Source organism: Tachyglossus aculeatus, chromosome 22, assembly GCF_015852505.1.
Source record: "Tachyglossus aculeatus isolate mTacAcu1 chromosome 22, mTacAcu1.pri, whole genome shotgun sequence".
In the NCBI taxonomy this organism is placed as follows: domain Eukaryota; kingdom Metazoa; phylum Chordata; class Mammalia; order Monotremata; family Tachyglossidae; genus Tachyglossus; species Tachyglossus aculeatus.
The window spans coordinates 52889538-52915310 of NC_052087.1; the positions used below are offsets into that span (position 1 = coordinate 52889538).

Consider the following 25773-nt stretch of genomic DNA (forward strand, 5'->3'; position numbering starts at 1 on the left):
AGCACTTGGAAGGGTACAATCCAACATTTCCTGCCCACGGTGAATTTACAGTCTTGTGGCTACTCTACTCTTTCAATTCTACTTTACTCTCCCAATTAGTCAAACAGTGGTATTTACTGAGCACTTATTGCGTGCAGAGCACTTCATGGGTGTTTGGGAGCCTGCTTATAGAATCTGTAGATACAATTCCTGCCCTCAGGAAGTTTCAAGTCCACTGTGTGCGGAGCACTGAGTGGAGCACTTGGGGGAGTCCAATAGAGTGCATTAACACAATCCCTTCCCTCAAAGAGAAGCAGTATGGCCTAGTAGATATTTTTTAAGCACTTACTATGTGCCAGGAAGTGTACTAAGTGCTGGTTTGATACAAGCTAATCAGATTGGCTACGGTCCATTAGGGATCACAGCCTTGATCTCCATTTTCCAGATGAAGGAACTGAGGCCCAGAGAAGTGAAGCGATTTGCCCAAGGTCACCCAGCAGACAAGTGGCAGAGCCGGGATTAGAACCCAGGTCCTTCTGACTCCGGGGCTTGTGCCCTTCCCACTAGGCCACGCTGTCTCCTTGGCCACGGGTGAAGAGGAATAATTCAGAGTGGTGGGAATTCTCCCTTTAGCTTTCCCCGGGAGATTAAGGAAATATCTTCGCCACCTGCTTTCTGGGTGGGATGCCTCCTTAATAATGATGGCATTTGTTCAGCGCTTACTGTGTGCAAAGCACTGTTCTAAGCACTGGGGAGGATACAGGGTGATCAGGTTGTCCCACGGGGGGCTCCCAGTCTTCATCCCCATTTTCCAGATGAGGTCACTGAGGCCCAGAGAAGTGAAGTGACTTGCCCAAAGTCACGCAGCTGACAATTGGCGGAGCTGGGATCTGAACCCATGACCTCGGACTCCCAAGCCCGGGCTATAATAAGAATAATGGCATTTGTTAAGCGCCGAGGCGGCTACAAGCAAATCAGGTTGGACACCACAGTCCCTGTCCCACATGGGGGCTCACAAGTCTCCATCCCCATTTTCCAGATGAGGTGACCGAGGCCCAAGGAAGTGAAGTGACTGGCCTCCGGTCACCCAGCAGACAAATGGTGGAGGTGGGACTGGAACCCAGGACCTTCTCACTGCCGGGCCCAGACTCTGGTCAGTCAGGTGGGCCTGGGGGCCTGGGGTCGTGGGGTGCGGGGGTGGGGGTCCTCTTTGGGCCAGGGCCCTCACCTGCATGATGGGGAGGTTGGGTTGGGGGTGAGGGCAGGGCAGAGCCGGCCCCCGGCCCCCCGGCCCCCCGGCTCCCCGGCCCCCCGGCTCTGTCCTCCGGGCCGCCTGTGCCGGCTGTCCGGGCCTGGGGCTGGGCCTGGGGCTCTGTCTTGGTGTCCGGCCCCGTGGTGTCCGGCCGTCCTCCCAAAGCCGCCAGGACCTGTTCGCTTTCCACTTCCGTGTGAACAGGGGCCCTACCCTGCCCTGCCCTGCCCTGCCCTCCTGCCCTCCTCCTCTCCTCCTCCTCCCCTCCTCTTTCTCTTCCTCCTCCTCCTGCTTGTCTTTTCCCTCCTCCCTTCCTTCTTCTTTTCTTTTCCCTCCTTCTTCTTTTCTTTTCCCTCTTCATCCTCTTCCTCTTTCCTCTCCCTCCTACCCTCCCCTTCTTCTTCTCCCTCTTCCTCCTCTTCCTCTTTCTATCTCCCTCCACCCCTCCCCTCCTTCTTCTCTTCTTTTCCCTCCTCCCCTTCCGCCTTCTTCTTTTCTTTTCCCTCCTCCCCTCCTCTCCTCTCCCTTTCTTTCCCTCCTCCCCTCTCCTCCTTCTTCTTTTCTTTTCCTTCCTCCCCTCCTTCTTCTTTTCCCTCCTCCCCTCCCCTTCTGCTTTTTCCTCTTCATCCTCTTCCTCTTTCCTTCATCTCCCTCCTCCCCTCCTCTCCTGTTCTTTTCCCTCCTCCCCTCGTTCTCTTCTTTTCCCTCTCCATCCTCTTCCTTTTTCTTTCATCTCCTCCCTCCTCTCCCCTCCTTCTTCTTTCCCTTTCCCTCCTCCGCTCCCCTTCTTATTTTCTTTTCCCTCCTCCCCCTCCTCCTTCTTTTCCCTCTTCATCCTCCTCCTCTTTCTTTCATCTCCCTCCTCCTCCCTTCTTCCCCTCCTTCTTTCTTTTTTCCTCCTCCCCTCCTCCTTTTCTTTTCCCTCCTCTTCCCCTTCTCCTCCACCTTCTTTTCTTTTTCTTCCTCCCCTCCTCTCCTTTTCTTTTCCCTCTTCTTCCCAGTCTCCTCCTCTTTCTTTTCTTTTCCCTCCTCCCCTCTTTTCTTTTTATCTCCCTCCTCCCCTCCCCTCCTTTTCTATTCCCTCCTTCCCTCCTCCTCCACCTTATTTTCCTTTCCCTCCTTCACCTTCTTTTCTTTTCTCTCCTTCCCTCCTTCCCCATCTTCTTTTCTTTTCCCTCCTCTCCTCCTCCATCTTCTTTTCTTTTCCCTCCTTCGATTCTTTTTCCTTCCTTCCCTCCTCCTCCATCTTTTCTTTTCCCTCCTTCCCTCCCCCTCCATCTTCTTTTCTTTTCCCTCCTTCTCTCCTCCTCCATCTTCTTTTCTTTTCTTCCCTCCTCCTTCTTCTTTTCCTTTCCTTCCTTCCCTCCTCCTCCACCTTCTTTTCTTTTCCCTCCTCCTCCACCTTCTTTACTTTTCCCTCCTCCCTCCCCCTTCCTTTCTTTCCCTCCCCTCCTCCTCCTCCTTCTTTTCTTTCCCTCCTCTCCTTCCCCTCCTTCTTCTCTTTTCCAATTAGCCAATCAATCAGTGGTATTTATTGAGAAACTTACTGTGTGCAGAACACTGTACTAAGCACCTAGGAGAATCCAGAACCACACAGTCTCTGTCCCAAACTCACCTCGCAGGCTAAGAGGGGGAGAGGGAATTCCCCATTTTACAGGGATACAGGGTAATCAGGTTGTCCCACGTGGGGCTCACAGTCTTAATCCCCATTTTCCAGATGAGGGAACTGAGGCCCAGAGAAGTGAAGTGACTTGCCCAAGATCACACAGCAGACATGTTGCAGAGCGGAATTCGAACCCGTGACCTCTGATTCCAAAGCCCGGGCTCTTTCCACTGAGCCACGCTGCTTCCCAACTCTCAATGGCATAGGTTTAAACTTCACCGGCATACGCAAACTCTCCTGGCACGATAAGGCCTTGATTCACAGGGGATTCAGCTCCGTCATCTGTAAAATGGAGATGAAGACCGTGAGCCCCACGTGGGACAGCGACTGCTTGGATCTGCCCCAGCAGCTTAGAACAGTGCTTGGCACATAGTAAGCGCTTAACAAATGCCATTATTATTATTATTATTATTATTATTATTATTATTATTATTATTATTAATGGTTTCGGTCCACCCCAGTGATCCCAGTGCATGGCATAGTGGTTAAAGCCCCAGTCTGGGCATCAGAAAGACCTGGGTTCTCATCCCGGCTCCACCACTTGTCTGCCGTGTGACCTTGGGCTAGTCACTTCACTTCTCTGGGCCTCAGAAGCAGCGTGGCTCAGTGGAAAAATCACGGGCTTTGGAGTCAGAGGTCACAGGTTCAAATCCCAGCTCCACCACTTGTCAGCTGGGTGACTTTGGGCAAGTCACTTCACTTCTCTGGGCCTCAGTTCCCTCATCTGGAAAATGGGGATGAAGACTGTGAGCCCCACGTGGGACAACCTGATCACCTTGTAAATTCCCCAGCACTTAGAACAGTGCTCTGCACATAGTAAGCACTTAATAAATGCCATTATTATTCTCTGGGCCTCAGTTCCCTCATCTGCCAAATAGGGATTGAGATGGTGAGCCCCTCGTGGGACAGGGACTGCGTCTAACCCAATTTTGCTTGTATACACCCCGGAGCTTACTACAGTGCTTGGCACATAGTAAGTGCTTAGCAAACACCACTGTTAAGTCCCACGTGGGGCACACGGTCTTAATCCTACTACTGGAGGAGCTCACCTCCTTCAGGAGTCCTTCCCAGACTGAGCCCCCTCCTTCCTCTCCGCCTCCTCCCCATCCCCCCGCCTTACCTCCTTCCCCTCCCCACAGCACCTGGATATATGTTTGTACGTATTTATTACTCGATTTATTTATTTTATTTGTCCATATTTATTCTATTTATTTTATTTTGTTAATATGTTTTGTTTCGTTCTCTGTCTCCCCCTTCTAGACTGTGAGCCCGCTGTTGGGTAGGGACCGTCTCTATATGTTGCCAACTTGGACTTCCCAAGCGCTTAGTACAGTGCCCTGCACACAGTAAGCGCTCAATAAATACGATTGAATGAATGAATCCCCATTTTACAGATGAGGGAACTGAGGCCCAGAGAAGTGAAGTGACTTGTCCAGAATCGCACAGTTGATGAGTGGAAGAGCTGGGATTGGAACCCATGACCTCAATCCCAAACTCGGGCTCTTTCCACCGAACCACGCAATCCTTGCCCCCTAAGGAGCTCCAGCTCTAAGGGGCTGTGGCGAAGGGACAGGGGGCACAGAAAGTGACTATTTATTGATTTATTGTCCTCTCCCAAGCGCTTAGTACAGTGCTCTGCACAAAGTAAGCTCTCAATAAATGCGACTGAATGCATGAATGAATGAATGAATGGGTGGCAGGGGTTTTATTGTTATTTATCAACTAAAGAATCAGGCTCAGAGCTGTAGCTGTAGAAGTAGTATTTACTGAGGGCTTACTGGGTGAGGAGCACTGTGCTAAGCGCTGTACACCGCTGGAAAGGAGACCTGGCCCCGCTTAGAGAGGTTAAGTGATTGTTTTTATCGTGATTGGGGAGTGCTTACTATGTGCCAGGCACTTATGTATCAATACGTGGATTGAATAATAATTTATTTATTTTACTTGTACATATCTATTCTATTTATTGTATTTTGTTAATATGTTTGCTTTTGTTCTCTGTCTCCCCCTTCTAGACTGTGAGCCCACTGTTGGGTAGGGACTGTATATGTTTCCAAATTGTACTTCCCAAGCGCTTAGTCCAGTGCTCTGCACACAGTAAGCGCTCAATAAATACGATTGATTGATTGATTGATGTATAGATCTGTAGTTTTATTTATTTCTGTTAATGTCTGTCTCCCACAGTAGGCTGTAAACTCGTCGTGGGCAGGGAATGAGTCTGTTATAATGAGCAGCGTGGCTTAGCGGAAAGAGCCCCGGCTTGGGAGTCAGAGGTCGTGGGTTCTAATTCCAGCTCCGCCGCTTGTCAGCTGTGTGACCTTGGGCAAGTCGCTTAACTTCTCTGGGCCTCAGTGACCTCATCTGAAAAATGGGGATGAAAACTGTGAGCCCCAAATGGGACAAGCTGAAGACCTGGTATTTCCCCCAGTGCTTAGAACAGGGCTTGGGACATAGTAAGCACTTAACAATTACCAATAACATTATTACTCTCCCTAGCTCTTAATAATAATAATAATAATTGCATTTATAAAGTGCTTACTATGTGCAAAGCACTGTTCTAAGCACTGGGGAGGTTACAAGGTGATCAGGTTGTCCCACATGGGGCTCACAGTCTTAATCCCCATTTTACAGATGAGGGAACTGAGGCATAGAGAAGTTAAGTGGCTGGCCCAAAGTCATACAGCTGACAAATGGCGGAGTCGGAATTTGAACCCCTGACCTCCGACTCCAAAGCCCGTGCTCTTTCCACTGAGCCACGCTGCTTCTCAATAATAATTGCATTTATTAAGCGCTTACTATATGCAAAGCACTGTTCTAAGTGCTGGGGAGGTTACAAGGTGATCAGGTTGTCCCACAGCGGGCTCACAGGCTTCGTCCCCATTTTACAGATGAGGGAACTGAGGCCCAGAGAACCTCAGTTAGTAAAGAGCTCTGCAATACGTATGGAAGGGCATTGTTGGTGCACAAAGTGCTATAGAGAAATGCCCGGTTGTGGGCAGAGGAGGGGAAACTGAGGCATAAAAATAATTGTGGTATTTGTTAATGTGTGCAGGCACTGTACTAAGCGCTGGGGTGGATACAAGCAAATCTGGTTGGACACAGTCCCCGTCGCAGTCTCCATCCCCATTTTCCAGATGAGGGCACTGAGGCCCAGAGAAGTGAAGTGACTTGCCCAAGATCACACAGCAGACAAGTGGCGGAGCCGGGATTAGAACCCGTGACCTTCTGACCCCCAGCCCCGGGCTCTCTCTGCTTGTGAAGCGGGATCCCAAGCCAAACAAGAGCTTCCGAGCATTGGCCTCAGGGGTACATGGGCTAACTCCCTCTGGGTTGTTGTCTTCTGCCTCCTCCCCCTGCACTGTGGCCGCCTCCTTTCATTTCCCCCGAGCAAACCTTCAGACTGTTCCTACGTGCCCTAGACTCCCTCCCCTCTGGCTTGGTGTTCATACCTTTCACCCTGCCCAGAACACTTCTTCTTTTCTTCTCCAGCTTTTTTCTTCTATCCTCTCTCCCTCCCCCTTCTCTTCTTCCTTTCCTTACCTCTCTCCCTTCTCTCCTTCTCACTCTCTGTCTTCCCTTCTCTCCCCTCTTTTTCCCCTCCCCTCTCTCCATTCTCTTTCCCTCTTGCCCTTCTTCCCCTCTCACCCATCTCTTTTTCCTCTCCTTCCCACTCTCCCACTTTCCCCCCTTCTCACTTCCTCCCATCTCTTCCCCTTTTTTATCTCCCTCTTTCTGCTCCTTTCCCTTTCCCTCTCCCTCCCATCTCTTCCTCCTTTTTCTCTCCCTTTCTCCTCCTTTCTCTCCCTCTCCTTCCCATCTCTTCCCCCCTTTTACCTCTTCCTCTTTCTCCTCCTTTCTCTCTCCCTCTCCTATCTTCCCCTTTTTTATCTCCCTCTTTCTGCTCCTTTCCCTTTCCCTCTCCCTCCCATCTCTTCCTCCTTTTTCTCTCCCTTTCTCCTCCTTTCTCTCCCTCTCCTTCCCATCTCTTCCCCCCTTTTTCCTCTTCCTCTTTCTCCTCCTTTCTCTCTCCCTCTCCTATCTTCCCCTTTTCTCTCTCCTTCTTTCTCCTCCTTTCTCTCTCCCTCTCCCTCTCATCTCTTCCCTCTTTCTCCCTCTCCCTCTCATCTCTTCCCTTTCTCCTCCCATCTCCCTCTCATCTCCTCCCTCTCATTCCTTTCCCCTTTCTCTCTCCCTCTCCCTCTCATCCCTTTCCCCTTTGTGTCTCCCTCTCATGGCTTCCCCCTTTCTCTCTCCCTCCCATCTTTTCCCTTTTCTCCCTTTCTTCTCCTTTCTCCCTCTCCCTCTTATCTCTTCCCTCTCATCTCTTCCCCCTTTCTCTCTCCCTCTCTATCCTCCTTTCTCTCTCCCTCCTCCTCCCATCTCTTCCCCCTTTCTCTCTCCTTCTCATCTCCTCCCTCTCATGTCTTCCCCCTTTCTCTCTCTCCCTCTCATCTCTTCCCCCTTTCTCCCTCTTTCTCCTTCTTTCTCTCTCGCTCTCCCTCTCATCTCCACCCTCTCATCTCTTCCCCTTCTCTCTCCCTCTCATGTCTTCCTCCTTTCTTCCTCTCATCCCTTCCCCCCTCCCCCTTTCTCCTCCTTTCTCTCTCCCTCTCCATAATAATAATAATAATAACGGTATTTATTAGGCACTTACTACGTGCAAAGCACTGTTCTAAGCGCTGGGGAGGTTACAAGGTGATCAGGTTGTCCCGTGGGGGGCTCACAATCTTAATCCCCATTTTCCAGATGAGGTAACTGAGGCACAGAGAAGTGACGCCTAAAGTCACACAGCTGACAAGTGGCAGAGCCGGGATTAGAACCCATGACCTGTGACTCCAGAGCCTGTGCTCTTTCCATTGTGCCATGCTGCTTCTCTCCATCTCACCTCCTCCCTCTCACTCCTCCTTTCTCTCTCCCCTCTCTCCCATCATCAATCATCAATGGTGTTTACTGAGCACTTACTGTGTGCAGAGCACTGTACTAAGTGCTTGGTCCCCTCTTCTCCCCCTTCCAAAGCCTTCCTCAGTCATCACCTCTCCCAGGAAGCCTTCCTTGATTACCGCGTCCACCTTCCCCATCTCACCAGTGTCCCTTATCCTGTCATTGGCGACTGATTCATTTATCTCCCTGGGTTTAATATTATAAATCTACTCTCATGCCCTTTGAGCTACTGTTTCACCAATTCATCACCTGATCTCCCCCATTAGACGATAATTGTCTTCAGGGCAGTGATCGCACCTTACTGAGAAGCAGCGTGGCTCAGTGGAAAGAGCCCGGGCTTTGGAGTCAGAGGTCACGGGTTCAAATCCTGCCCCCGCCAACTGTCGGCTGTGTGACTTTGGGTAATCAATCAATCAATCATATTTATTGAGCGCTTACTGTGTGCAGAGCACTGTACTAAGCGCTTGGGAAGTACAAGTTGGCAACATATAGAGACAGTCCCTACCCAACAGTGGGCAAGTCACTTAACTTCTCTGTGCCTCAGTTACCTCGTCTGTAAAATGGGGATTAAGACTGTGAGCCCCACGTGGGACAACCTGATCACCTTGTAACCTCCCCGGCACTTAGAAGAGTGCTTTGCACATAGTAAGCACTTAATAAATGCCATTATTATTATTATTATTATCATGTGGGACAGGGACTGTGTCCAACCTGATGAGCTTGTATCTACTCCAGTGCTTAGAACAGTGCCTGGCACATAGTAAGCGCTTAACAAGTACTATTATTATTATTATTAATATCCCAGCTACACCATTTGTCTGCTGTGTGTGACCTTGGGCAAGTCACTTCACTTCTCTGGGCCTCAGTCCCTCATCTGTAAACTTAGAGAAGCAGCGTGGCTTAGCGGAAAGAGCCCGGGTTTGGGAGTCAGAGGTCGTGGGTTCTAATCCCGGCTCCGCCGCCTGGCAGCTGTGTGACTTTGGGCAAGCCACTTCACTTCTCTGGGCCTCAATGACCTCATCTGTACAATGGGGTTGAAGATTGTGACCCCATGTGGGACAACCTAATGACCTTGTATCCTCCCCAGGGCATAGAACAGTGCTTGGCACATAGTAAGCGCTTAACAAATACCAGCATTATTAAATGGGGATGACAGTGTAAGCCCCAAGAGGACAGTCCCTTCAAGGCCCTACTGAGAGCTCACCTCCTCCAGGAGGCCTTCCCAGACTGAGCCCCCTCCTTCCTCTCCCCCTCCTCCCCTTCCCATCCCCCCCACCTTACTTCCTTCCCCTCCCCACAGCACCTGAATATATGTTTGTACGTATTTATTGCTCTATTTTATTTGGACATATTTATTCTATTTAATTTTGTTAATATATTTTGTTCTGTTCTCTGTCTCCCCCTTCTAGACTGTGAGCCCGCTGTTGGGTAGGGACCGTCTCTATAAGTTGCCAACATTTCCTCCCCAAGCGCTTAGTCCAGTGCTCTGCACACAGTAAGTGCTCAATAAATACGATTGAATGAATGACAGGGACTGTGTCCCACCAGATCACCCTGTACCCACCCCAGCACTTAGTACAGTGACTGGCATATAGTAAATGCTTAGCAAATATCATAAAAAAAACGCTCTTTCACTTTCCAGGCGGGACAGAGAGCTGTCCATCCCCACGCCCAAGGAGCAGGAAGTGGGGGGTCCAAAGGCCAAGGGGATCACGGGATTATGGGGGGCTGGGGGCTGCGGTCCAGTCTACTCACCTCCCTCCAGCTGCAGAAGCCCCCTCACCCCACCACAGGGTCCCCCAATTCCTCAGGGATGTTTATTTGTCTTGGCAAATTATTCTCTCCCTGAACAATAATAATGATGCCATGTGTTAAGCGCTTAATAATAATAATAATAATGATAGCATTTATTAAGCGCTTACTATGTGCAAAGCACTGTTCTAAGCGCTGGGGAGATTACAAGGTGATCAGGTTGTCCCACAGGGGGGCTCACAGTCTTAATCCCCATTTTGCAGATGAGGTAACTGAGGCCCAGAGAAGTTAAGTGACTCGCTCAGTCACACAGCTGACAACTGGCAGAGCTGGGATTTGAACCCATGACCTCTGACTTCAAAGCCCGTGCCCTTTCCACTGAGCCGCACTGCTTCTCCTAGCGCTTACTATGTGCAGGGCACTGTTCTAAGCGCCTCGTCGTCAGAAGGCCCTGGGCCCTCCATCCGGTCCCCCCCACTTTGTCTGCTGTGTGACCTTGGGTGTGTCACTTCACTTCTCTGGGCCTCAGTTCCTTCAGCAGTAAAATGGGGATGAAGACCGTGAACCCCATTTGGGACCTAATTACCTTGTATCTACTGAAGTCCTTAGGACAGTGCGTGGCACAAAGTAAGCGCTTAAATCAATCAATCAATCAATCAATCGTATTTCTTGAGCGCTTACTGTGTGCAGAGCACTGTACTAAGCGCTTGGGAAGTCCAAGTTGGCAACATATAGAGACGGTCCCTACCCAACAGCGGGCTCACAGTCTAGAAGGGGGAGACAGAGAACAAAACCAAACATATTAACAAAATAAAATAAATAGAATAGATATGTACAAGGAAAATAAATAGAGTAATAAATATGTACAAACATATATACATATATACAGGAGACTGTAAGCCCACTGTTGGGTAGGGGCTGTCTCTATATGTTGCCAACTTGTACTTCCCAAGCGCTTAGTACAGTGCTCTGCACACAGTAAGCGCTCAATAAATACGATTGATTGATTGATTGATTGCTATATGTTGCCAACTTGTACTTCCCAAGCGCTCAGTACAGTGCTCTGCACATAGTGAGCGCTCAATTAATATGATTGATTGATTGATTGATATATGTTGCCAACTTGTACTTCCCAAGCTCTGAGTCCAGTGCTCTGCACACAGTAAGCGCTCAATAAATACGATTGATTGATTGATACAGGTGCTGTGGGGAAGGGAAGGAGGTAAGGCGGGGGGGATGGAGAAGGGGTATTGTACAAATACCATTTTTTAAAAAAAGGCATGGGTCTGGGGCTTCTTGGGCCCCTCCTGCCTCAACCCCAGATGGGGATAGGAACTGTGTCCAACCTAATTTCCTTGTATCTAACCAGCGCTTAGAACAATGCCTGGCACATAGTAAGTGCTTAATAAGTACCATAAAAAAAAAGAAGTAACCCGGAAGCAGAAATCAATCAACCAATAGATCGTATTTATTTAGCGCTTCCCGGGTGCAACACCCTGGACAAAGGGTGTAGGAGACCACAATATAATTGTCCCACCGTTGACCCCCGGCCCACGTCCTTCCCCTGGCCCGGAATGCTCTCCCTCCACATATCTGCCAAGTTAGCTGTCTTCCTCCCTTAATAAACAATAATAATAATAATGATGGCATTTATTAAGCGCTTACTATGTGCAAAGCACTGTTCTAAGTGCTTAATAAACAATAATAATAATAATGATGGCATTTATTAAGCGCTTACTAAGTGCAAAGCACTGTTCTAAGCGCTGGGGAGGTTACACGGTGATCAGTTTGTCCCACGGGGGGCTCACAGTCTTCATCCCCATTTTCCAGATGAGGGAACTGAGGCCCAGAGAAGTGAAGTGCCCTGCCCAAAGTCACACAGCTGACAATCGGCGGAGCCGGGATTTGAACCCATGACCTCTGACTCCAAAGCCCGGGCTCTTTTCCACTGAGCCACGCTGCTTCTCTAAAGTCCTCCTAAGAGCTCACCTCCTCCAAGAGGCCTTCCCAGACTGAGCCCCCTTTCTCCTCTCCTCCTCCCCATCGCCTCCCCCGCCATACCTCCTTCCCCTCCGCACAGCGGTTGTATATATTTGTACAGATTTATTACTCTATTCATTTTACTTGTACATATTTACCACTCTATCTATTTTATCATTATTTTATATTTATTTATTTATTTATTTATTTATTTATTTTACTTGTACATTTCTATCCTATTTATTTTATTTTGTTGGTATGTTTGGTTCTGTTCTCTGTCTCCCCCTTTCAGACCGTGAGCCCACTGTTGGGTAGGGACTGTCTCTATGTGATGCCAATTTGTACTTCCCAAGCGCTTAGTACAGTGCTCTGCACATAGTAAGCGCTCAATAAATACGATTGATTGATTGATTTATATTATATTATATTTTATATTTATATTATCATTTATTATTTATTTATTTTATGCGAGCAGTGCTTTGCACATAGTAAGCGCTTAATAAATGCCATCATTATTATTTATTTATTTATTTATTATTATTATTATTTATCAACGATAGGCATATAGCTCTAATTCTATTTGTTCCGATGGTCTTGACACCTGTCTACCCGCGTGCAGTGCTTGGCACATAGTAAGCGCTTAACAAATCCCATTACCAGAGCACTGCACTAAGCTCTTGGGAGCGGAAATACAACAGAGTTGGTCAATACGTTCCCTGCCTATATAGAGGACAATAATTACTGTGGCATATGTTAAGTGCCTACTATGTGCCACTTATGTACATATCTGCTTTTTTATTTATGTATATTAATGTCTGTCTCCCCCTTCCTCAATCATTTTACTAAAAACCAATCAGTCCACATCTCCCCGCTCCTCAAGTCTCAAATCAGAGAAGCAGCGTGGCTCAGCGGAAACAGCCTGGGCTTGGGAGTCAGAGGTCGTGGGTTCGAATCCCGGCTCAGCCACTTGTCAGCTGGGTGACCTTGGGCAAATCACTTCACTTTTCTGGGCCTCAGTTACCTCATCTGGAAAATGTGGATGAAGACCGTGAGCCCCAGCCTGAGCCCCCTTTCTCCTCTCCATCCCCCACATCATCATCATCATCAATCGTATTTATTGAGCGCTTACTATGTGCAGAGCACTGTACTAAGCGCTTGGGAAGTACAAATTGACAACATATAGAGACAGTCCCTACCCAACAGTGGGCTCACAGTCTACCTCCTTCCCCTCCCCACAGCACCTGTATATATGTTTGAACAGATATATTACTCTACTTATTTTACTTACATATTTACCATTTTACTTTGTTAATGACGTGCATTTAGCTTTAATTCTATTTGTTCTGATGACTTGACACCTGTCCACATGCTTTGTTTTGTCGTCTGTCTCCCCCTTCTAGCCTGTGAGCCCGATGTTAGGTAGGGACCGTCTCTAGATGTTGCCAACTTGTACTTCCCAAGCGCTTAGTACAGTGCTCTGCACACAGTAAGCGCTCAATAACTATGATTGAATGAATGAATGAAAGAATGACAGTCTGATCGCCCTGTATCCCCCCCCCCCCAGTGCTTAGAACAGTGCTTGGCACACAGTAAGCGCTTAACAAATACCAACATTATCATTATTATTGTTATTATTATTATTATTATTATTAGGCTCAGTGGAAAGAGCACGGGCTTTGGAGTCAGAGGTCATGGGTTCAAATTCCAGCTCTGCCAATTGTCAGCTGTGTGACTTTGGGCAAGACACTTCACTTCTCTGGGCCTCAGTTCCCTCATCTGGAAAATGGGGATTAAGACTGTGAGCCCCCCGTGGGACAACCTGATCACCTTGTAACCTCCCCAGCGCTTAGAACAGTGCTTTGCACATAGTAAGCGCTTAATAAATGCTATTATTATTATTAATCCATCCGTGTGAAAACGCAGCCCCCGCAGGAGATGAAGTGGCCTCTCAGGCCACTTTGTACGTGTTCATTACTCTACTTATTTATTTATTTTACTTGTACGTATCTATTCTATTTATTTTATTTTGTTAGCATGTTTGGTTTTGTTCTCTGTCTCCCCCTTTTAGACTGTGAGCCCACTGTTGGGTAGGGACCGTCTCTATATGTTGCCAACTTGTGCTTCCCAAGCGCTTAGTACAGTGCTCTGCGCACAGTAAGCGCTCAATAAATACGATTGATTGATTGAGTCAATGGGGACTACGAGTCCCGGCATGCTCCGCGGCGGATCGGAGAGACTACACGTCCCACAATGCCCCGGGGCGGCGCTCCACATAACCTCCCGCAACTCAGGCCTCTTCCTCAGGACTACGAGTCCCGGCATGCTCCGCGGCCAGAGACTACACATCCCACAATGCCCCGGGGCGGCGCTCCATATAACCTCCCGCCGCCTCTCAGGCCTCTTCGTCAGGACTACGAATCCCGGCATGCTCCGCGGCCGATCGGAGAGACTACGTGTCCCACAATGCCCCGGGGGCTGTCCCGTACATTCATTCATTCGAACGCTTTAAGCGCTGACTGTGTGCAGAGCACTGTACTAAGCGCTTGGCAAAGAACAGTGCAGCAGTAAACGATCACAGTCCCTGCCTACAACTAACTCATAGTCTAGAGTGGGGGAGACGGACATTAATAATAATAATAATGGCATTTATTACGCGCTTACTATGTACAAAGCGCTGGGGAGGTTACAAGGTGATCAGGTTGTCAATCAATCAATCAATCAATCAATCAATCGTATTTATTGAGCGCTTACTATGTGCAGAGCACTGTACTAAGCGCTTGGGAAGTACAAATTGGCATCACATAGAGACAGTCCCTACCCAACAGTGGGCTCACAGTCTAAAAGGGGGAGACAGAGAACTGAACCAAACATACCAACAAAATAAAATAAGTAGGATAGAAATGTACAAGTAAAATAAATAAATAAATAAATAAATAGAGTAATAAATATGTACAACCATATATACATATATACAGGTGCTGTGGGGAAGGGAAGGAGGTAAGACGGGGGGATGAAACTCGGCACCCCAGAATGACCACGAGTCCCGGCATGCTCCGCGGCCCTACGGTGTCCCAGAATGCCCCGGGGCCGGCCAGGGTTGTTCAGGACGCCCACAGGTCCCGGCGCGCTCCGCGGCTGCCCCAACCTCGTGCGGACTGAGAGACTCGGTGTCCCAGAATGCCCCGGGGCCAGCCAGGGCTCCTCAGTAGGACCACGCGTCCCGGCATGCTCCGCGGCGGCGGCAAGAGTCCCGGCATGCTCTAAGGCGGCCCGAGAGACTAGGCGTCCCAGAATGCCCCGGGGCCAACCCTGGCTCCCCAGGAGGACCATGAGTCCCGGCGTGCTCCGCGGCGGCCCGAGAGACTCGCTGTCCCAGAATGCCTCGGGGCCGGGCAGGGCTCTCCTCGAGTCTCGAGGGCCTCGGCGTCCCAGAATGCCTCGGGGCCGACCATGGCCCCTCAGGAGGACCACAAGTCCCGTCATAATCCGCGGCGGCCCGGGAGACTCGGCGTCCCAGCATGCCCCGGGGCCGACCATGGCTCCTCACGAGGACCACGAGTCCCGTCATGCTCCGCGGCGGCCCGAGAGTCTCGAAATCCCAGAATGCCCCGGGGCCGACCCTGGCTCCTCACGAGGACCACGAGTCCCGGCGTGCTCCGCGGCGGCCCGAGAGTCTCGGCGTCCCAGCATGCCCCGGGGCCGACCGTGGCTCTTCAGGAGGACCACGAGTCCCGGCGTGCTCCGCGGCGGCCCGAGAGACTCGGCGTCCCAGCATGCCCCGGGGCCGGGCGGGGGTTGTCAGGGGGACCACGAGTCCCGGGGTGCTCCGCAGAGTTCTGAGAGGCTCGGCGTCCCAAAATGCCCCGGGGCCAACCCTGGCTCCTCAGGAGGATCTCGAGTCCCGGCATGCCCCGCGGCGGCCCGAGAGACTCGGCGTCCCAGCATGCCCCAGGGCCGACCACGGCTCCTCACGAGGACCACGAGTTCCGGCGTGCTCCGCGGCGGCCCGAGAGACTCGGCGTCCCAGAATGCCTCGGGGCCAACCCTGACTCCTCAGGAGGAACACAAGTCCCGTCATGCTCCGCGGCGGCCCGAGAGACTCGGCGTCCCAGAATGCCCCGGGGCCGGGCAGGGCTCCCCCCCCCCAAGTCCCGAGAGCCTCGGCGTCCCAGAATGCCCCGGGGCCGACCCTGGCTCCTCAGGGGGACCACGAGTCCCGGCGTGCTCCTCGGCGGCCCGATTGACTCGGCGTCCTGGCATGCCCCGGGGCCGGGCAGGGTCTCCCCCGTCACCCCCCCTAGTCCCGAGAGCCTCGGCGTCCCAGAATGCCTCGGGGCCGACCGTGGCTCCTCAGGAGGACCACGAGTCCCGGCATGCTCCGCGGCGGCCCGAGAGACTCGGCGTCCCAGAATGCCCCGGGGCCGGGCAGGGCTCCCCCCCCCCAAGTCCCGAGAGCCTCGGCGTCCCAGAATGCCCCGGGGCCGACCCTGGCTCCTCAGGGGGACCACGAGTCCCGGCATGTTCCGTGGCGGCCCGAGAGACTCGGCGTTCCAGAATGCCCCGGGGCCGACCGCGGCTCTTCAGGAGGACCACGAGTCCCGGCGTGCTCCGCGGCGGCCCGAGAGACTCGGCGTCCCAGCATGCCTCGGGGCCGACCGTGTCTCCTCACGAGGACCACGAGTCCCGGCGTGCTCCGCGGCGGCCCGAGAGACTCGGCGTCCCAGAATGCCCCGGGGCCGACCGTGTCTCCTCACGAGGACCACGAGTCCCGGCGTGCTCCGCGGCGGCCCGAGAGACTCGGTGTCCCAGAATGCCCCGGGGCCGGGCAGGGCTCCCCCCCCCAAGTCCCGAGAGCCTCGGCGTCCCAGAATGCCCCGGGGCCGACCCTGGCTCCTCAGGAGGACCACGAGTCCCGGCGTGCTCCTCGGCGGCCCGATTGACTCGGCGTCCCAGCATGCCCCGGGGCCGGGCAGGGTCTCCCCCGTCACCCCCCCGAGTCCCGAGAGGCTCGGCGTCCCAGAATGCCTCGGGGCCGACCGTGGCTCCTCAGGAGGACCACGAGTCCCGGCATGTTCCGCGGCGGCCCGAGAGACTCGGCGTTCCAGAATGCCCCGGGGCCGACCGTGGCTCTTCAGGAGGACCACGAGTCCCGAGAGACTCGGTGTCCCAGAATGCCCAGGGGCCGACTCTGGCTCCTCACGAGGACCACGAGTCTCGGCGTGCTCCGCGGCGGCCCGAGAGTATCGGCGTCCCAGAATGCCCCGGGGCCGACCGTGGCTCTTCAGGAGGACCACGAGTCCCGGCGTGCTCCGCGGAGGCCCGAGAGACTCGGCGTCCCAGAATGCCCAGGGGCTGACTCTGGCTCCTAAGAGGACCACGAGTCCCGGCATGCTCCGCAGCGGGCCGAGAGACTCGAAGTCCCAGAATGCCCCGGGGCCGACCCTGGCTCCTCAGGAAGACCACGAGTCCCGGCATGCTCCGCGGCGGCAGCAAGAGTCCCGGCGTGCTCCGCGGCGGCCGAGATACTAGGCGTCCCAGAATGCCGCGGGCTCCCCAGGAGGACCACGAGTCCCGGCGTGCACCGCGGCGGACCGAGAGACTCGGTGTCCCAGAATGCCCCGGGGCCGGGCAGGGCTCCCCCCGCGTCCCGAGAGCCTCGGCGTCCCAGAATGCCCCGGGGCCGGCCGTGGCTCCTCAGGAGGACCACGAGTCCCGGCGTGCTCCTCGGCGGTCCGATTGACTCGGCGTCCTAGCATGCCCCGGGGCCGGGCAGGGTCTCCCCCGTCACCCCCCCTAGTCCCGAGAGCCTCGGCGTCCCAGAATGCCTCGGGGCCGACCGTGGCTCCTCAGGAGGACCACGAGTCCCGGCATGTTCCGCGGCGGCCCGAGAGACTCGGCGTTCCAGAATGCCCCGGGGCCGACCGTGGCTCTTCAGGAGGACCACGAGTCCCGGCGTGCTCCGCGGCGGCCCGAGAGACTCGGCGTCCCAGCATGCCTCGGGGCCGACCGTGTCTCCTCACGAGGACCACGAGTCCCGGCGTGCTCCGCGGCGGCCCGAGAGACTCGTCTCCCAGCATGCCCCGGGGCCGACCCTGGCCCCTAAGGAGGACCACGAGTCCCGGCATGCTCCGCGGCGGCCGAGATACTAGGCGTCCCAGAATGCCCCGGGCTCCCCTGGAGGACCACGAGTCCCGGCGTGCTCCGCGGCGGCCCGAGAGACTCGTCTCCCAGCATGCCCCGGGGCCGGGCCGGGCTCGCCCCTTCAAGTCCCGAGAGCCTCGGCGTCCCAGAATGCCCCGGGGCCGGCCGTGGCTCCTCAGGAGGACCACGAGTCCCGGCGTGCTCCGCGGCGGCCCGAGAGACTCGTCTCCCAGCATGCCCTGGGGCCGACCCTGGCTCCTAAGGAGGACCACGAGTCCCGGCGTGCTCCGCGGCGGCCCTTGAAGCGGTGCTGCCCCCGTTCCCGGCGTGCTCCGCGGCGGCCCCGGCCCTCGTGGGGCCTGAGGGGAGGGAGGGCGGGAGGTGGTCGGGCGTGTGAGGGTGTTGGGGCCCGATGCGGGGGTCCGAGCGGAGGCCCGAGCGGAGGCCCGGGGGGCCGGCGGGGGAGCAGGCCCCCCCCGACTCCCCGCCCGAGCCCCCCCCCCCACCACCGCCCCCACAACGAGTCCCGGGTCTACGACGACGGCACCAACACCTTCTTCTGGTGAGACCCCGCCAACGCCGCTACCCCACGAGCCCGAACCGTCTACACCGGGACCCCGCTCTTATAACAATAATGATGGCATTTATTAAGCGCTTACTACGTGCAAAGCACCGTTCTAAGCGCTGGGGAGGTTACAAGGCGATCAGGTTGTCCCACGGGGGGGGCTCACAGCCTTCATCCCCATTTTCCAGATGAGGTCACTGAGGCCCGATCAATCAATCAATCAATCGTATTTATTGAGCGCTTACTATGTGCAGAGCACTGTACTAAGCGCTTGGGAAGTCCAAATTGGCAACACATAGAGACAGTCCCTACCCAACAGTGGGCTCACAGTCTAAAAGGGGGAGACAGAGAACAGAACCAGACATCCCAACAAAATAAAATAAATAGGATAGAAATGTACAAGTAAAATAAATAAATAAATAAATAGAGTAATAAATCTGTACAACCATATATACATATATCCAGGTGCTGTGGGGAAGGGAAGGAGGTAAGATGGGGGGATGGAGAGGGGGACGAGGGGGAGAGGAAGGAAGGGGCTCAGTCTGGGAAGGCCTCCTGGAGGAGGTGGGCTCTCAGCAGGGCCTTGAAGGGAGGAAGAGAGCGAGCTTGGCGGAGGGGCAGAGGGATTGGGGGCATTCCAGGCCCGGGGGAGGACGTGGGCCGGGGCCCAGTGAAGTGACTTGCCCAAAGTCACCCAGTTGCCAATGGGCAGGGCCGGGATTCGAACCCCTGACCTCGGACTCCAAAGCCCGGGCTCTTTCCCCTGAGCCACGCTGCTTCTCAACACGTTGGGTGGGGACCGCCTCTAGAAGTTGCCCACTCGGACTCGCCAAGCGCTTAGTCCAGTGCTCTGCACACAGCAAGCGCTCAATAAATACCATTGAATGAATGAATGAATCTGCGACACACTGTGCTAGACTGTGAGCCCGCTGTTGGGTGGGGACCGCCTCGAGATGTTGCCCACTTGATCCCCCCCGCCTTACCTCCTTCCCTTCCCCACAGCACCTGTATATATGTTTGTACAGATTTATTACTCTATTTATTTTGCTTGTACATATCTATTCTATTTATTTCATTTTGTTAATATGTTTGGTTTTGTTGTCTGTCTCCCCCTTCTAGACTGTGAGCCCACTGTTGGGTAGGGACCGCCTCTGGTTGTTGCCCACTTGGACTTCCTAAGCGCTTAGTACAGTGCTGTGCACACAGTAAGCGCTCAATAAATACGAATGAATGAATGAATCTGCCACACACTGTGCTAGACTGTGAGCCCGCTGTTGGGTGGGGACCACCTCTAGATGTTGCCCACTTGGACTTAGTGAGCGCTTGATCCCCCCCCCCCGCCTTACCTCCTTCCCTTCCCCACAGCACCTGTATATGTGTATATATGTTTGTGCAGATTTATTACTCTGTTTTACTTGTGCATATCTATTCTATTTATTTCATTTTGTTAATATGTTTTGTTTTGTTGTCTGTCTCCCCCTTCTAGACTGTGAGCCCGCTGTTGGGTAGGGACCGCCTCTAGTTGTTGCCCACTTGGACTTCCTAAGCGCTTAGTCCAGTGTTCTGCACACAGTAAGCGCTCAATAAATACGATTGATTGACTTCCCAAGCGCTCAGTCCAGTGCTCTGCACACAGTAAGCGCTCAATAAACTCGACTGAATGAATGAATGAATCTGCGACACGCTGTTCTAGACCGTGAGCCCGCCGTTGGGTAGGGACCTGCTCTAGATGTTGCCAACTCGGACTTCCAAAGCGCTTAGTACGGTGCTCTGCACACAGTAAGCGCTCAATAAATACGATTGAATGAATGAATGAATGAATTTTATTTGTACATACTTATTCTATTTATTTTATTTTGTTAATATGTTTTGTTTTGTTGTCTGTCTCCCCCTTCTCGACTGTGAGCCCACTGTTGGGTAGGGACCGTCTCTAGATGTTGCCAACTTGGACTTCCCAAGCGCTTAGTCCACTGCTCTGCACACAGTAAGCACTCAGTAAATACATCTAGACTGTGAGCCCACTGTTGGGTAGGGACTGTCTCTATATGTTGCCAGCTTGGACTTCCCAAGCGCTTAGTCCAGTGCTCTGCACACAGTAAGCGCTCAATAAATACGATTGAATGAATGAATGTGCGACACACTGTTGTAGACCGTGAGCCGACTGTTGGGTAGGGACCGTCTCTAGATGTTGCCAACTGTACTTCCCAAGCGCTTAGTCCAGTGCTGTGCACACAGTAAGCGCTCAATAAATACGATTGAATGAATGAGTGAATGAATCATGATGTACCACAGAGAAGCGGCGGGGCTCAGCGTTAAGAGCCCGGGCTCGGGAGTTCTCATCCCGGCTCCGCCGGGTCACCTTGGGCCAGTCACTTCACTTCTCTGGGCCTCAGTTCCCTCATCTGGATAATGGGGATGAAGACAGTGAGCCCCACGGGGGACAACCTGATCACTTTGTCTCCTCCCCAGCGCTTAGTACTGTTGTACTTGGCACATATTAAGCACTTAATAAATGCTATCATTATTATTACCTTACCTCCTCCAGGAGGCCTTCCCAGACTGAGCCCCTTCCTTCCTCTCCCCCTCGTCCCCCTCTCCATCCCCCCCATCTTACCTCCTTCCCTTCCCCACAGCACCTGTATATATGGATATATGGTTGTACATATTTATTACTCTATTTTACTTGTACATATCTATCCTATTTATTTTATTTTGTTGGTATGTTTGGTTTTGTTCTCTGTCTCCCCCTTTTAGACTGTGAGCCCACTGCTGGGTAGGGACTGTCTCTATGTGTTGCCAATTTGTACTTCCCAAGCGCTTAGTACAGTGCTCTGCACATAGTAAGCGCTCAATAAATACGATTGATGATGATGATTGTTATTACATTATTACTCTCTGGGTCTCAGTGACTTCATCTGGAAAATGGGGACGAAGAGGGTGAGCCCCCCGGGGGACAACCTGATCACTTTGTCTCCTCCCCAGCACTGTAAATGCTATCATTATTATTATATTATTATTCTCCAGGCCTCAGTGACTTCATCTGGAAAATGGGGATGAAGACGGTGAGCCCCACGGGGGACAACCTGATCACTTTGTCTCCTCCTCAGCGCTTAGAACAGTGCTTGGCACATAGTAAGCACTTAATAAATGCCTATCATTATTATTATATTATTATTCTCCGGGTCTCAGTGACTTCATCTGGAAAATGGGGATGAAGACGGTGAGCCCCACGGGGGACAACCTGATCACTTTGTCTCCTCCTCAGCGCTTAGAACAGTGCTTGGCACATACTAAGCACTTAATAAATGCCTATCATTATTATTATATTATTATTCTCCGGGTCTCAGTGACTTCATCTGGAAAATGGGGATGAAGACGGTGAGCCCCACGGGGGACAACCTGATTACTTTGTCTCCTCCTCAGCGCTTAGAACAGTGCTTGGCACATACTAAGCACTTAATAAATGCCTATCATTATTATTATATTTTTATTCTCCGGGCCTCAGTGACTTCATCTGGAAAATGGGGATGAAGACGGTGAGCCCCACGGGGGACAACCTGATCACTTTGTCTCCTCCACAGCGCTTAGAACAGTGCTTGGCACATACTAAGCACTTAATAAATGCCTATCATTTTTATTATATTTTTATTCTCCGGGCCTCAGTGACTTCTTCTGGAAAATGGGGATGAAGACGGTGAGCCCCACGGGGGACAACCTGATCACTTTGTATCCTCCCCAGCGCTTAGAACAATGCTTGGCACATAGTAAGCACTTAATAAATGCTATCATTATTATTATATTATTATTCTCCGGGCCTCAGTGACTTCATCTGGAAAATGGGGACGAAGACGGTGAGCCCCACGGGGGACAACCTGATCACTTTGTCTCCTCCCCAGTGCTCAGAACAGTGCATGGCACATAGTAAGCACTTAAGTTCCATCATTATTATTATTATGTGCAATTAGAACAGTGCTTGGCACATAGCGCTTAATAAATGCTATTATTATTATAGTCTCTGGGCCTCAGTGACTTCATCCGGAAAATGGGGATGAAGACAGTGAGCCCCATGGGGGGGGCAACCTGATCACTTTGTCTCCTCCCCAGCGCTTAGAACAGTGCTTGGCACATAGTAAGCGCTTAGTAAATGCTATCGTTATTATTATATTATTATTCTCCGGGCCTCGGTGACTTCATCTGGAAAATGGGGATGAAGACGGTGAGCCCCACGGGGGACAACCTGATCACCTTGGAACCTCCCCAGCACTTAGAACAGTGCTTGGCACATAGTAAGCACTTAAATGCCGTCATTGTTATTATTATGTGCAATTAGAACAGTGCCTGGCACACAGTAAGCACTTAAATGCCGTCATTATTATTATTATGTGCAATTAGAACAGTGTCTGGCACATAGTAAGCACTTAATAAATGCTATCATTATTATATTATTATTCTCTGAGCCTCAGTGACTTCATCTGGAAAATGGGGATGAAGACTGTGAGCCCCCAGTGGGGCAACCTGATCACTTTGTCTTCTCCCCAGCGCTTAGAACAGTGCTTGGCACATAGTAAGCACTTGTGCCATCATTATTGTTATTATGGGCAATTAGAACAGTGCTTGGCACATAGTAAGCACTTAAATGCCGTCTTTATCATTATTATGTGCAATTAGAACAGTGCCTGGCACATAGTAAGCCCTTAATAAATGCTATCATTATTATTATATTATTATTCTCTGGGCCTCAGTGACTCCATCTGGAAAATGGGGATGAAGCCTGTGAGCCCCCAGTGGGGCAACGTGATCACTTTGTCTTCTCCCCAGCGCTTAGAACAGTGCTTGGCACATAGTAAGCACTTGTGCCATCATTATTATTATTATGGGCAATTAGAACAGTGCTTGGCACATAGTAAGCACTTAAATGCCGTCTTTATCATTATTATGTGCAATTAGAACTGCCTGGCACATAGTAAACCCTTAATAAATGCTATCATTATTATTATATTATTATTCTCTGGGCCTCAGTGACTTCATCTGGAAAATGGGGATGAAGCCTGTGAGCCCCCAGTGGGGCAACGTGATCACTTTGTCTTCTCCCCAGCGCTTAGAACAGTGCTTGGCACATAGTAAGCACTTGTGCCATCATTATTATTATTATGGGCAATTAGAACAGTGCTTGGCACATAGTAAGCACTTAAATGCCGTCTTTATCATTATTATGTGCAATTAGAACAGTGCCTGGCACATAGTAAGCCCTTAATAAATGCTATCATTATTATTATATTATTATTCTCTGGGCCTCAGTGACTTCATCTGGAAAATGGGGATGAAGCCTGTGAGCCCCCAGTGGGGCAACGTGATCACTTTGTCTTCTCCCCAGCGCTTAGAACAGTGCTTGGCACATAGTAAGCACTTGTGCCATCATTATTATTATTATGGGCAATTAGAACAGTGCCTGGCACATAGTACGCCCTTAATAAATGCTATCATTATTATTATATTATTATTCTCTGGGCCTCAGTGACTTCATCTGGAAAATGGGGATGAAGCCTGTGAGCCCCCAGTGGGGCAACCTGATCACTTTGTCTTCTCAACGCTTAGAACAGTGCTTGGCACGTAGTAAGCACTTAAATGCCATCTTCATCATTATTATGTGTAATTAGAACAGTGCTTGGCACAGTAGGCACTTAAATGCCATCATTATCATTATTATGTGCAATTAGAACAGTGCCTGGCACATTGCAAGCTCTTAAATGCCGTCATTATCATTGTTATATGCAATTAGAACAGTGCTTGGCACATAGTAAGCTCTTAAATGCCGTCATTGTCATTATTATGTGCAATCAGAACAGTGCTTGGCACATAGTAACCACTTAAAGGCCGTCATTATCATTATTATATGCAGTTAGAACAGTGCTTGGCACATAGCACCTAACAAATGCCATCATTATCCACATTCTTTGTCATGTTGTGTGCCTTCTCCTTCTACACTGTGAGCCCGTCGTTGGGTAGGGACCATCTCTAGATGTTGCCCACTTGTACTTCCCAAGCGCTTAGTACAGTGCTCTGCACAAGTAAGCGCTCAATAAATATGATTGTATGAATGAATGAATTATTATTATGTGCCAAGCACTGTTCTAAGCATTGGGGGAGTTACACGGTCATCAGGAATGGTGCGTCTGTGTGTGTGTCTACCTATCATTCCGTTTCTTTATTCTGAATAATAATAATGATGGCGTTTGTTAAGAGCTTACTATGTGCCAAGCACTGTACTAGAGCTGGGGGAGATGCACGGTCATCAGGAGTGGTGCGTTTGGGTCTCTGTTTGTGTGTGTGTGTGTGTGTGTGTGTGTGTGTGTGTGTGTGTGTGTCTACCCATCATTCTGTTTCTTTTTTCTGAATAATAATAATAATAATAATAATAATGGCATTTGTTAAGCGCCTACTATGTGCCAATCACTATTCTGAGCGCTGGGGGAGATACAAGGTCATCAGGAATGGTGCGTCTGGGTCTGTGTGTCTGTGTATGTGTCTACGTATCATTCCGTTTCTTTATTCTGAATAATAATGATGGTATTTATTAGGTGTTTACTATGTGCCAAACACTGTTCTAAGCGCTGGGGGGGGATACAGGGTAATCAGGTTGTCCCCCGTGGGGCTCACAGTCCCCCTCGTCCCCCTCTCCATCCCCCCCATCTTACCTCCTTCCCTTCCCCACAGCACCTATATATATGTATATATGTTTGTACAGATTTATTACTCTATTTATTTTACTTGTACATATCAGTTCTATTTATTTTATTTTGCTAGTATGTTTGGTTTTGTTCTCTGTCTCCCCCTTCTAGACTGTGAGCCCACTGTTGGGTAGGGACTGTCTCTATATGTTGCCAACTTGTACTTCCCAAGCGCTTAGTACAGTGCTCTGCACACAGTAAGCGCTCAATAAATGCGATTGATGGTGATGATGATGGTGGTGATGACTGTCTCTATATGTTGCCAACTTGTACTTCCCAAGCGCTTAGTACAGTGCTCTGCACACAGTAAGCGCTCAATAAGTACGATTGATTGATTGATTGATCCCCTTTTACAGATGAGGGAACTGAGGCCCAGTGAAATGACTTGCCCAAGGTCACACAACAGACAAGTGGTGGAGCCGGGATTAGAACCCACGACCCCTGACTTCCAAGCCCGGGCTCTTTCCACTGAGCCACGCTGCTTCAAGGCTATATGAATGGTGTTGGTTGAGCTAAAACTCCATTTATTTATTCTGAATGCCGTAGGAATGATGGGTGTCCAGTTACAATTCCATTTCTTTATTCCGAATGCTGTTCGAATTTATTCTGAGAGAAGCAGCATGGCTCAGTGGCGCTTAACAAATACCATTAAAAAAAAAAAAAAACTTTCAAGTCCAGGAATGTGTTTTCACATTCCATTGAGTCAGGCTGCTGCTTCTGCGGAGCTGAGATTAGAACCCAGGTCCTTTGACCACCTGGCTGTGCCCCATTCGGG

General features: G+C 51.1%; 2 protein-coding genes across 2 annotated transcripts in view; one reads left to right on the top strand and one right to left on the bottom strand.

Annotated features, from left to right (window-relative positions):
* ANO9 (anoctamin 9) overlaps window positions 1–15101 on the bottom strand; it is a 93997-nt gene extending 78896 nt beyond the window's left edge. Inside the window, exon 1 of the mRNA XM_038765371.1 lies at window positions 14589–15101. Coding sequence (XP_038621299.1) covers window positions 14589–15101 — 513 coding nt within the window. The remainder of the gene's footprint in view (window positions 1–14588) is intronic.
* A 2622-nt stretch (window positions 15102–17723) lies between these two features.
* The window catches only part of PTDSS2 (phosphatidylserine synthase 2), a 77467-nt gene continuing 69417 nt past the window's right edge, over window positions 17724–25773 (top strand). The window contains exons 1-2 of the mRNA XM_038765372.1: window positions 17724–17786; window positions 17885–18267. Of these exons, the coding sequence (XP_038621300.1) occupies window positions 17724–17786; window positions 17885–18267 (446 nt within the window). The remainder of the gene's footprint in view (window positions 17787–17884; window positions 18268–25773) is intronic.